The sequence below is a fragment of the Acinonyx jubatus genome, chromosome E1 (genome assembly GCF_027475565.1).
Source record: "Acinonyx jubatus isolate Ajub_Pintada_27869175 chromosome E1, VMU_Ajub_asm_v1.0, whole genome shotgun sequence".
Lineage (NCBI taxonomy): Eukaryota > Metazoa > Chordata > Mammalia > Carnivora > Felidae > Acinonyx > Acinonyx jubatus.
Window position 1 is genome coordinate 29758442 of NC_069397.1, and position 13978 is coordinate 29772419.

The 13978-nt window shown below is 42.7% G+C and overlaps 1 protein-coding gene across 4 annotated transcripts in view; it reads right to left on the reverse strand.

Annotated features, from left to right (window-relative positions):
- The window catches only part of ANKFN1 (ankyrin repeat and fibronectin type III domain containing 1), a 459993-nt gene that overhangs the window by 299740 nt on the left and 146275 nt on the right, over nt 1-13978 (reverse strand). The window contains exon 1 of one of the 4 annotated variants that reach the window (XM_027034178.2): nt 3191-3359. The exons of the other annotated variants lie outside the window; for them this stretch is intronic. Within the exon in view, the coding sequence (XP_026889979.1) occupies nt 3191-3211 (21 nt within the window). The 5' untranslated portion in view covers nt 3212-3359. Of the gene's footprint in view, nt 1-3190; nt 3360-13978 lie in introns of those variants that run through there. 4 annotated transcript variants of the gene reach the window in all.

Here is a 13978-nt window from a genome sequence, read left to right on the forward strand (position 1 = left end):
GCAGAATGGTGTAGGACTAAAACTGGCAAACTTTGTAGAAGAGCCAGTAAATAAATATTTTAGCCTTTATAGGCCATGCAAGCTTGGTTGCAAAAGCTCATCTCTGCTGACCTGGTGCTAAAGCAGCCATAGTCAGTTTGCAAATGAATGAGTATGGCTGTGTTCCAATAAAATGTTCTCTATTAAAATAGGGGACAAGTTGGATCTGGCTTGTGGGGCCTTAGCTTGCTGACCCCTGGCATAGAAGAAAGAACACTACATGCGAATAAAGACCTGGCCCCCAGTCACAGCCCTAACCTTCACCACGTGCATGACTTCAGGCAAGTCACTTCTTCCTTTCTCACCACTCACTCCTCCCAAAGGAAGCATGTTATAGAGAGGGTGACATGTGAGACTGGCCATGTGCCTGACATCTTCAGTTGTCTTGCTCATCAATGGAGTTGTTGATGGCCAACAAAGCACAGGCCACACAATTTGTTTTACAGGAAGGGTTATCACTGTGAGCATCTGCCATGAGATAACATACATACTCTCCTTTCTTCTTCATAGCACACCAAGGTAGGTAATATGTTCCCTCTTTAACAGATGAGGAAACAGAGATCAGGGATGTTAAATGACTTGCCCAAGCCACCTAATGACCACGTTACCAGGTCAAAATTCAAATCCAGGTCTGTCTAACCATACCCAAATTTCCTTTTCACCATGTAGCCTTCTGTGTAGGCAGTTTAGTTTTCAATCCCTTCATGCTAACCATTTTTCAGATGTTGTCTCTGATGTACTGTTCACTCCGCAGTTGCTGGAGTGATCAGATATTGTCACTTCCAGGTGCAAATCTGCCCATTGGCTTCCCATCACACGTTGGATAGAATAAAGCCATTCCAATTAAGTGAGCACAACAGCATAGATCCCAAATCCTTCCCATGTCTTATGAGGCCACTATGGTCTCTGCTATCTTGCTCCACCCCCTCTGACCTTTCTTCTCTGCCTCACTTACTCTGTTCCAGCCCCACACACTTTGCTTTGCCTTACACACGTCAAGCAGACTCCCACGTCAAGATTTTCACCATTGTGGCTCTCCAGCCTGAAACACTATGCTCTGTGGATCAGAATGGCTCATCCCCTCACTTAATTGATGCCTCAGCTTAAATGTCACCTCCTCAAAAAGAACCTTCCTGACCACCCTATCCATAAAAGCACCACTAATCACTCTGTCTCCTGATGGTACTTTTGTTTTCGTTGTAGCTCCTATCACACTAGCCAATAATCACATTTACCTTTTTTCTTCTTCTCTCTTGCCTTGTGAAGGCAAGGGATTTGTCTTGTTCACTGATAAATGTCATCTAATCTCATAGGCTTTCAACGGCTATCTACTGATTGTTGAATAAATGAGAGAAAATATTGGAATGAGGCAAGAGTGTGACTGGCTCAGAGCCAGTTGATCACCACTCTGAGGGCAGTGTTTCAAATCTATCAGCAGTGTGAAATTTTGTCCTTTAATCCCCTTCTAGGAAGCACAGCTTGCTTGCCTTTGGCAGAACAACAACAACAAAAAAAAATTAGGGTACTACTGCGTCTCATCCTTAGAAAGTATGTAATACAGGAGAGGTGCCACCAAACTGGGAAAGATTAGTCTCACAACTGAATGGCAGAGGTCATCGAAGGTCCAAGGTTTTCCACCTGCCAGCCGCCAAGCCACTTGTTGTTCCACCTCCTCCATCATCTGCACCATCCTTTTCTTCAGGGGCTGTTCCTGACCAGACTGCCACCACTGCTAAATCCTCTTCTCACCAGGCTTAAGGGCAGCATGAAAACCTCAGGTGCACTTTTGGTGGGAAAACACCATTCTTATCCAAACACTGTCACTTAATGGGTGGAGAAACCAAGAGCCAGAGAACTGAAATAGCTTAGCTAAGGTCCTGCTGCTTATTAATGTCACTTGTGAGTCTATAGCCTGAGTTTCCTGATCACAAAACTGGTCCTAGCTCCACACTGCATGCAAAATGTTAGAAGTACACAATCTGTAACATCCCAGGCTGCTCACTGAAGAATCAATTCAATTCTACATAGATGGAGCATCCAATATGGCTGGTCCCATAATTGCTGGGAGTCTGGGGGTACAACAATGAAAACACTAGAGTCCCTGTCCCCAAAGAGTTTACTGGAAGTCTGAACACAGAATGAAAGAAATTGGAATTTTTGGGTGCATTTAAATGTTGATTAATAGGTGAATGCAGTAATCAGTTTAATCTCAAAGAGATTCTTAAAGCACCTTCCAAAGCTTCCTCAGTTATGCTTAGGCCTCCCTCTGCATATGATTCTTAAAAAGAGAGAGAGAGGGAGGAAGAGAGAGGAAGAGAGAGAGGGGAAGGGAGAGGAAAGGAAAAGAAAAGAAAGAAAAGGAAAGGGAAGCCAGCCCTCAGCCCAGACTTCAAAGATTATCTTCTGCATTATCGTAGCAACTTTTGATATGAGAATGCAGAGACTTTTGGTTACTACTAACCTAGTCAATAACAGACATTCCCTCCATCAATCAATGGCACATTTGAGGTCTTCTAGAACAACCTGGGTCAGTGACAGGGATTCAAGTACCGATACAACCTGTGAGATCAGTAGGGGGACTTAACGTCAGTCAGTCCCAACTGTGCTAAGCCCTGGCTCAGTTGTTCAGAGATGACCTCCTACAAGAAAAGCTCACCCTTGCCTTTAGAACAAATCTTTCCTCTCCATCACCCAGACAATAAAGTCCAAAAAGAGTGAAAGGGTAAGAGAGAGAGGCAGAGCAAGCAAGAGCAAGCCACAAGTACACTGGCAGAAATAATGAGCAAGAGTTGACATTAACACAGAAACGCACCATTCCTGATTGCTTTGTATTTATAGAAGTAAAAAGCCAAGGATAAAAGAGAAACCGGAAAAAAAGGTACATACTTGCCTCTAGAAGCTTCTCTCCTTCCACATTCCCATTCTCTCACCTCCCAAAAGATAAAGACACAATTTATCACAGCCCCAAACTACTTGGGATCAAGACTTTGCAGCGCACAGAAACGAAACCAGCTTTCCCTCCGCCTGACCCAGGATGCTTACCCGCTCGCTGAGTTCACTCACCCACTCTCCCCACATTTTCCTGCCTGTTGCATGCAAAGCATTGTCTCCAAACGCCAATTACTGATATTCAAAACTGCGGTTTTCCTACCCTGGTTAGAGACGCCTCCATGAGAGACCGGGTTGAGCTCTTGAGTTGAAAGAGAACCTGGGGGGTGGAGGGAAACCCCTTCTCGAACCTCCACGCGGTTCCCGTTACCAAGGGAACTCTCTTTGTCCTGGGAGGCGAAGAATGGCTGCCTCTCCCACGGCCTGGCTCCAGCAGTGGCCAAATCTCTGCACAGGGTCAAGAGCAGAGGGAGGGAAAGCCTCACACATGCTTCTCACAAAGAAATCACTTTCAAAGAATGAAAGAAATGGTGAAAATGCAGTTTGAGGAGGCACCCCGGTGGCGAGGGAGTAAGTTTATCTATGGTGCTGAGATCAGATTGGAGTTGGCTTTCCTGCTCCCCAAAAGGAGACAGATTCAAATCTATATCACAGGGGAGGCAGGGATGGGAAAGTTGCAAAGGGTATGTCCCAGCCTCCTTCAGCAGAGGCTGAACATTGATCAGATGCACAATTAACTAGTTAAAATGCTTAGTTGAAGCTTCACGCTGGATTATTTTGGCTACTGGACTGGTCGGAGGAGCTGTCTGCTTGTTTTCTGGAAGCCCGGTGGGGCCCGGCCTGGAGATGGTAGTATCATTTTGACCGTGAAGCAAATTCTCATTTGTCCTGCATTTTAGGGACCTGGGTTGGCTTTCCTTTTCAGAACAAATTCTCTTAGGGAAGATGCCAAAGGAGGAACATTTTGTACATGCTTATTTTGAAACCCATTTGTCAAGGCTAGACCAGATTGAACAGTAGTTTGGAAAGTTTGGATGGACGTCAATTACAAGCCTAGTGCCTGGCACAGGGCAAGTGCTCAATAAAACGTCAGCAGTCTGAATGGTTGTAGAAGGACGACTTGTTCCAACATCTTATCTTTCTAGCAAGGTAGGAGGATAAAAACGCAATAAATGGAGCAGTTGAGGCTCGAGGACATGGCTTACCCAATGATCCATGACTGAATGGTAGTAGACAGACTCAAGCCCAAAGCCCATTATCTCTGACCATGATGTCTAACTGCTTTTTTTAGAACAGAGAATTCTCTATCCAAATGTTGTTGTACAAGTTTAAACACAAAAAAAGGCAAATAAATAAAGGAAAACAGAAACTGGCCACCTCTGCATCTGGTCTGGGCTAAACATGGGGTGAAGTTATTCACACTGATAGTGAAGTACCAAGCAAAACTGATAACACACATCATTGGTGCCTGTGTATATCGTAGGGATTTCCCCTACCATAAAATAATCTCCAAGAAGGAAAGCACCATGCTTCACTCCTATTCTTCTTTCTTTCTTTCTTTCTTTCTTTCTTTCTTTCTTTCTTTCTTCCTTCCTTCCTTCCTTCCTTCCTTCCTTCCTTCCTTCCTTTCTTTCTTTCTTTCTTCCTTCCTTCCTTCCTTCCTTCCTTCCTTTCTTTCTTTCTTTCTTTCTTTCTTTCATCTCTTAAATACCTACTAATATGCCTACTACATAGCAGGTGCATGATCCTTAAGGACTGAGGATCAATGAGTCCATTTTTGAATGTTTTATTGTCAACTACATTAGGCCCCAGGGAGGACTCAGGAGATGTTGAAGGCATAGTATCTGTGCCTGTGAAATTTAAGATTTATGTAAAATGAAGGATTCGGTCCTGAAATATTACTTAAGCCTATTGCAGCAAGCGTAGCTGAGAGTAAAAGAAGTAATGCATTTATTTAGTGGATGAAAACCAGCTCTCTCGGTGGTTTTGTCTGTCAGACTGTGGCTGTAAAATCCCAGGAGCTCTGAGCTGTAAACAGGCCCAGTTAGGCTGGCAGGGTCCACGCTTATTTCTTGTCAATACCCTTGGCTTTTTCAGCCTGCCTCCTGGAAAGAAACCCTGGGTAATACACATGACCTCGTGGTAGAATGGCTGGAGATAGCACCATCATGGCACATTCCATACTCTGTGATGCTGCTTCTCTTTTACAAAAAGACTAATTTAAATCTATCAAAACCTACTACCAAAATGCACAAGATATGCCTGGTGCATAACCACAAGAAAATAGCCTTCTGAACACTCTTATTAGTTGGGATTTGTGGGCCCAGATTTCCCTCTCATTCTCTCTAGGGGATGCTGACACAGGACCTACTTTGCATGGCCCACATCACTAACTTGTCAACCAGGGGAAAATTCCAGCCAAAGGGATCAGGGTCCTGGCCTCACTGCACCTTCACAATGTAAACAGCAGGTGGAGAGTGCTAAGTGCCAGAGTCTCTGCCAAAAAGACAGACTAATGCTTTCAGGTCATCTGAAGGTCATAGATGAAGACTGAGGCCCAGAGATACAGACCAAGTGGGCAGAGTAGACGGGACTCCATGAGTGGAAATGCCCCCTCATATCTTCCCGAGTGGCCTCTGACTTTAGGTGGGGGCATGCCTCCCATCCTGGCCCTCCTGTCTGGTCATGCCACTCTTCAGAGTAAGATACTGCTACGTCTATCCACTGTCCTTAGACCGAGTCCAATATCTGAGGCTTTCTGTCATCTGCACTGCCCAGCTTTGTCTCAGAGACTGCATTTACTCACCCAGTATCTTACCTCTTCTCTGAAATACTCAGGTCATTTTATTTCACCACATTCTTTCTCTTGCATTTTACTCTACCCATATGTAACACAACCAATGGCACTGTCACAGACAGCGCCCCAAATCGACTTGCCAGACCTCTCTGCTTGTGCCAGGGAGCCCTGGGTAAGGTGCTGTGGAAGGAGGGTTTCGGTGGAAGGATGCTCACTTAGAATTATGTTGTGCTTCACCAGAAGGAAGGAGCAATGTTTTATACTCAGCATTCATCATGGCGTGCTGTGCATTTTGGGGAGAGAGTGAAGAAGGAGAAGGAAGGAGAGGAGGAGGAAGGAGAGGAGAAGGAAGAGTTGGAGAAAGGGGGAAGGAATTAGAATTCAGCCATACCTACCACTCAAGGGCATTCACGTTTTCTGGTTGTGAACCACCTCTTGTTTGAGCTAATACCCTTGTCATACATTACAGTCTGAAGTAAATGAGGGCAGCTGGCCTTGTGTCAGGTAATATGGACTGGTGGAGACTGTGGTAAAATAGAGACTAAATGCTATGTTCAAAGGGCACGGTAGTAACTCTAGCCACTGCCTGACATGTGGGACTGAAGCCCAGGATTGCCAGCACTTTTTACTTTTTCAAGAAAAGCCAAAAATGTGAAAATGTATGAAATTTCCCAATTTAACAGTGTTTATTCAAAATGCTCACAAACACTGCATATGACAAACAAAATATATCTATCTAGTTCATGGGCTGCTACTTCATGACCTCTGCTCTACGTGAGACTTTCCAGAGTGTGGGCACAGGCATCTATAGGCAGGGGCGTAGAGCTGTCATCAACAATCCAGATCACAAAACTTATGTGAAGACATCCAGAGGGTAACAGGTAGAGACATAAATGACCTCAACATGCCACTTCATGAAGTAGAGGGTGCCACAGTGATCAAATATAAAAGAATGGGGAAAAAATAATGGAAGCCCTACCTCTTTCTCAGGAGTTGTGGCAATGGAAGTGTTCAGTGCTCCCATCCAACTCAGGGAGCTGGACAGTTCCAGAGGCAGTCCTCCCTAATCCTCCTGTGGTGCCAGAAGGCTGAGCTGGCAGACTGGCAGAAAAGGGGTGGGGTGTGTGGGTGTCACCATGGCAAACAGAATGCCATGCCAGGGGGTAGGCATATGCATGACTCAACACAAGTCCCTTTTCTCACTGGCCTCAAGCATACTTTCTCCAGCTCTTAGCCAGTTTAAACTCAAGAAGCATTGTTTCTGGGGAAGGGCTGGCAATGGTGAGATCCTCCTCTTCAAGGAAGACCTTTCTTCACCATGAACACCTGCAGACGCACCGTCATGGTGCAAGTGGCCCAACTGTTCACAATGGCTGCCCTGCTTCTAGCTCTCTCCGTTTAACCTTGAGGAGGAGACCACCCCTGCCCTTTGAATCCCTTTATATCATCACCAGTCTCCTTCCTTCTCAGTGTTATGACAATGTGCCCCTACTTGTCAAGAATTTGCTTTCTATATCCCTTTTCTCTCTCCCCTTCCCTTTGGTTATGATTCAAATCTTACCAATTAGTTTTCTACAAAGTCTGCTGGTTCCGAACTACCATCTCCTATTTCTATAGCCACCATCTTATCCAGGTGCTCAACATTCCCAATTCCTGTTGCTATTTGGGGCCTCTGAAGAAGGTTTTTCTTGCTTCCAGACTCTCCCCACCTGCCCTAAGCACCATTTCCATCATGTCATCCCCTTCCCTATTATTTATTATCTTAAATTAAAATACACAAACATGACCTTAAAAGACTTTTCCCCCAATCCTCTGTGTAGAGCCTATTCAATTACCTTCAGGCAATGGAAAGAGCATGAATCTTGGAATCACACAGACCCAAGTTCACATCCTGGCTTTGCCATTTACTCCCTGTGTGATCTGAACAAATTACGTAACCTCTCCTGGCTTCATTTCCTCATCTTAAAACTGGGATGAATAATACCTACCCTGTACAGTTTTTGAGAGAATCATATAAGCTAATGCAGGCTATCCTCTTGTATACATACTCAAAAAATGGTAGCAGTCATCAGTATTATTCTTTACGAATGTAGTATTAAAGGGGGAAAGTAGGAGGGTGTTTGCATCTGTAAGTAAGCAAGATGACAGATATTTCAAAAGACTATGAATCAAACTAAAGAAATTATGGAAATTCGTACAGCCCTATGTATTCTGCTACAGTGCAGAAGGCAAAAAAAATTATCGAGAGAGGGGCGCCTGGGTGGCTCAGTTGATTAAGTGTCCGACTTTGGCTCAGGTCATGATCTCACGGTTCGTGAGACCCGCATTGGGCTCTGCGCTGACAGTATGATGCCTGCTTTGGATTCTGTCCCCCTCTCTCTGCCCTTCTCCTGCTCTATCTCAAAAACAAACATTAAAGAAAAAAAATTTTTTTTTAATTTTTAAGAGAAAAAAGGGAAAGCTAGTGCTATTAAGTCCCAGCAGTTTTGTCCCCTGGATATCTTAGCTATGTTAACTGTGTTCTCCAACACAAATATGTGGCTGCAATCCAAGAAAGCCCCTGAAAGCTCCCTAGAAACAGACAGATGATGGGGTGCCTGGGTGGCTCCAGTCGGTTAAGCGTCCGACTTCGGCTCAGGTCATGATCTCACGGTCAATGAGTTCGAGCCCCGAGTCGGGCTCTGTGCTGACAGCTCAGAGCATGGAGCCTGCTTCAGATTCTGTGTCTCCCTCTCTCTCTGACCCTCCCCCATTCATGCTCTGTCTCTCTCTGTCTTAAAAATAAATAAAACGTTAAAAAAAAAAAAGAAACAGACAGATGATGCCCAACTTATGGATTTCACAAGAGGTGTGCATGGCTTGTGGTCACCATTGCCTTCACAGCACCATTAAACATGGTGGAGTGGATAAACCAGCCCTACAAGAGATCCTAAGGGGGATCCTGTGAGACAAAGTACCAGAGACATCGTTACAAGCATGAAACCTACAGACATCACAATGACTCTAAACCCATATCTTTCTATAATAACACTGAATGTAAATGGACTAAATGTGCCAACCAAAAGACATAGGATATCAGAATGGATAAAAAAAACAAGACCCATCTATTTGCTGTCTACAAGAGACTCATTTTAGACCTGAGGACACCTTCAGATTGAGAGTGAGGGGATGGAGAACTATTTATCATGCCACTGGAAGTCAAAAGAAAGCTGGAGTAGCCATACTTATATCAGACAAATTAGACTTTAAATTAAAGGCTGTAACAAGAGATAAAGGAGGGCATTATATAATAATTACAGGGTCTATCCATCAAAAAGAACTAACAATTATAAATGTCTATGCGCCAAATTCGGGAGCCCCCAAATATATAAAACAATTACAAACATAAGCAACCTTATTGACAAGAATGTGGTAATTGCAGGGGACTTTAATACCCTACTTACAACAATAGATAGATCATCTAGACACATGGTCAATAAAGAAACAAGGGCCCTGAATGATACATTGGATCAGATGGACTTGACAGATATATTTAGAACTCTGCATCCCAAAGCAACAGAATATACTTTCTTCTCGAGTGCACATGGAACATTCTCCAAGATAGATCACGTACTGGGTCACAAAACAGCCCTTCATAAGCATACAAGAAGTGAGATCATACCATGCATACTTTTGGACCACAATGCGATGAAGCTTGAAATCAACCACAGGAAAAAGTCTGGAAAACCTCCAAAAGCATGGAGGTTAAAGAACACCCTACTAAAGAATGAATGGGTCAACCAGGCAATTAGAGAAGAAATAAAAAAATATATGGAAACAAACGAAAATGAAAATACAACAATCCAAACGCTTTGGGACGCAGCAAAGGCAGTTCTGAGAGGAAAATACATTGCAATCCAGGCCTATCTCCAGAAACAAGAAAAATCCCAAATACAAAATCTAACAGCACACCTAAAGGAAATAGAAGCAGAGCAGCAAAGACACCCTAAACCCAGCAGCAGAAGAGAAATAATAAAGATCAGAGCAGAAATAAACAATATAGAATCTAAAAAAACAGTGGAGCAGATCAATGAAACCAAGAGTTGGTTTTTTGAAAAAATAAAATTGATAAACCTCTAGCCAGGCTTCTCAAAAAGGGAGATGACCCAAATAGATAAAATCATGAATGAAAATGGAATTATTACAGCCAATCCCTCAGAAATACAAGCAATTTTCAGGGAATACTATGAAAAATTATATGCCAACAAACTGGACAACCTGGAAGAAAGGGACAAATTCCTAAACACCCACACACTTCCAAAACTCAAACAGGAGGAAATACAAAGCTTGAACAGACCCATAACCAGTGAAGAAATTGAATCAGTTATCAAAACTCTCCCAAGAAATAAGAGTCCAGGACCAGATAGCTTCCCTGGGGAATTCTATCAGACATTTAAAGCAGAGATAATACCTATCCTTCTCAAGCTATTCCAAAAAATAGAAAGGGAAGGAAAACTTCCAGACTCATTCTATAAGCCAGTATTACTTTGATTCCTAAACCAGACAGAGACCCAGTAAAAAAAAGAGAACTACAGGCCAATATCCCTGATGAATATGGATGCAAAAATTCTCAACAAGATACTAGCAAATCGAATTCAACGGCATATAAAAAGAATTATTCACCATGACCAAGTGGGATTCATTCCTGGGATGCAGGGCTGGTTCAACATTCGCAAATCAACCAACGTGATACATCACATTAATAAAAGAAAAGCTAAGAACCATATGATCCTGTCAATCGATGCAGAAAAAGCATTTGACAAAATTCAGCATCCTTTCTTAATAAAAACCCTCAAGAAAGTTGGGATAGTAGGAACATACTTAAACATCATAAAAGCCATTTATGAAAAGCACACAGCTAGTATCATCCTCAATGGGGAAAAACTGAGAGCTTTCCCCCTGAGATCAGGAACACGACAGGGATGTCCACTCTCACTGCTGTTGTTTAACATAGTGTTGGAAGTGCTAGCATCAGCAATCAGACAACAAAAGGAAATCAAAGGCATCAAAATTGGCAAAGATGAAGTCAAGCTTTCACTTTTTGCAGATGACATGATAATATACATGGAGAACCCGAGAGACTCCACCAAAAGTCTGCTAGAACTGATACATGAATTCAGCAAAGTCGCAGGATACAAAATCAATGTACAGAAATCAGTTGCATTCTTATACACTAATAATGAAGCAACAGAAAGACAAATAAAGACACTGATCTCATTCACAATTGCACCAAGAAGCATAAAATACCTAGGAATAAATCTAACCAAAGATGTACAAGATCTGTATGCTGAAAACTATAGAAAGCTTATGAAGGAAATTGAAGAAGATATAAAGAAATGGAAAAACATTCCATGCTCATGGGTTGGAAGAATATTGTTAAAATGTCAATACTACCCAAAGCTATCTACACATTCAATGCAATCCCAATCAAAATTGCACCAGCATTCTTCTCGAAACTAGAACAAGCAATCCTAAAATTCGTATGGAACCACAAAAGGCCCCGAATAGCCAAAGTAATTTTGAAGAAGAAGACCAAAGCAGGAGGCATCACAATCCCAGACTTTAGCCTCTACTACAAAGCTGTCATCATCAAGACAGCATGGTATTGGCACCAAAACAGACACATAGACCAATGGAATAGGATAGAAACCCCAGAACTAGACCCACAAACGTATGGCTGCCAACTCATCTTTGACAAAGCAGGAAAGAATATCCAATGGAAAAAGGACAGTCTCTTTAACAAATGGTGCTGGGAGAACTGGACAGCAACATGCAGAAGGTTGAAACTAGACCACTTTCTTACACCATTCACAAAAATGAACTCAAAATGGATAAAGGACCTGAATGTGAAACAGGAAACCATCAAGACACTAGAGGAGAAAGCAGGAAAAGACCTCTCTGACCTCAGCCGCAGCAATTTCTTACTTCACACATCCCCAAAGGCAAGGGACTTAAAAGCAAAAATGAACTATTGAGACCTCATGAAGATAAAAAGCTTCTGCACAGCAAAGGAAACAATCAACAAAACTAAAAGGCAACCAACGGAATGGGAAAAGATATTTGCAAATGACATATCAGACAAAGGGCTAGTATCCAAAATCTATAAAGAGCTCACCAAACTCCACACCCAAAAAACAAATAATCCAGTGAAGAAATGGGCAGAAAAGATGAATAGACACTTCTCTAAAGAAGACATCCAGATGGCCAACAAGCACATGAAAAGATGCTCAACATTGCTCCTCATCAGGAAATACAAATCAAAACCACACTCAGATATCACCTCACGCCAGTCAGAGTGGCCAAAATGAACAAATCAGGAGACTATAGATGCTGGAGAGGATGTGGAGAAATGGGAACTCTCTTGCACTGTTGGTGGGAATGCAAACTGGTGCAGCCACTCTGGAAAACAGTGTGGATATTCCTCAAAAAATTAAAAATAGACCTACCCTATGACCGAGCAGTAGCACTGCTAGGAATTTACCCAAGGGATACAGGAGTACTGACGCATAGGGGCACTTGTACCCCAATGTTTATAGCAGCACTCTCAACAATAGCCAAATTGTGAAAAAAGCCTAAATGTCCATCAACTGATGAATGGATAAAGAAATTCTGGTTCATATACACAATGGAGTACTACGTGGCAATGAGAAAGAATGAAATATGGCCCTTTGTAGCAACGTGGATGAAACTGGAGAGTGTGATGCTAAGTGAAATAAGCCATACAGAGAAAGACAGATACCATATGGTTTCACTCTTATGTGGATCCTGAGAAACTTAACAGAAACCCATGGGGGAGGGGAAGGAAAAAAAAAAGAGGTTAGAGTGGAAGAGAGCCAAAGCATAAGAGACTCTTAAAAACTGAGAACAAACTGAGGGTTGATGGGGGGTGGGAGGGAGGGAAGGGTAGGTGATGGGCATTGAAGAGGGCATCTTTTGGGATGTGCACTGGGTGTTGTATGGAAACCAATTTGACAATAAATTTCATATATTAAAAAAAAAACATGGTGGAGTGGAGACCCTCAAGTCATCTGAGGAAACCAGAACGTGAATCCTGACTCCATCAAAGTCCTAGCTTTGGAACTATGAGCAGGATACCGGATCTCTCCAAGCCTCAGGCCCTTACCCATAAAATTAACGGAACCATGCTATCTGTGTAGGGAGCTAATTAGATTTGCAGCTCTTCCAAAGGGCTTCCCCTGTTTTAGCTGTGTGATATATGTTTCCTCTTATTCTCTTGGAGGGACCCAACATTTACATCCTTTAAAGAAATTCCCTTGATCAAGGTGTTCTGATACTAACTACAGCTTTATCTGTGTCCTCTTAGCAAAATGCAATTTTAAATTTGTAGAGTTACAAAGATGAGTTTCTGAGTGAGGCTTGGTTTTTAAATTCTGGTTTTATTACTCACTAGCCCCATTACCTAGATATGTCTCAGTTTCTTTTTCTGTAAGATAGAAGTCACTGTCCTTCCTGTAGAGGACCCTCGTAAGGATTCAAGGAGATAATGCGGGTAAGGTGTTTAGAACAGGACTTAACAAAGAGAAAGGATCCAGCAGAGGTTAGCTGCTTTTACTAAGATGGAAAGTACCAGAAGTGGTACATCCCAGGATGGGATGTGGGTCCCATGTTGACACAAAGAAGTTATATGATCTTGGTCCATTCATATAACCTGTTTTCAGATTTAGAAAATGAAAGTCATGCCACCTGCCTTATATCCCAGGAATTTCATAAACATAAAACGATGTCATAGATCTGAAGATTCTGTGAAAAATGAAAAGCAACAGTTTTACACATTTGCCAGCAAAAAAAGTTATTTTCAACTTCTCTTTGTGTGTGTATGTGTGTGTGTGAGAGAGAGAGACACAGAGAGAGAGAGAGAGAGTGTGTGTCTGCCTGTCTGGAAGCTCCTCGAAGGTAGGAAGGGATATTTCCACTTCTTTTGCACCCATCCCATGGTTTCTACTTTAATTCTGTGTTCTCAGTACCCCAGTCAGTGCTTATTCCTTACCCATGCCTGCCTTGTAGAACAGGCTCAGATAAAAGCACCTACCCCTTATGTGTGGGCAGCATTTCTGCCAAGGCAAAGATTCCACTCCTAGGTTCGAGAGCCTGAGCTGCCCCAAGGAGAGGGGAAAGATTAAGCATCTGTAATAAATGTTCTCTAGGCAGGGAGGGAAAAATCACCTAACACTCTTGTGGCTTTTAGAAAAAAAG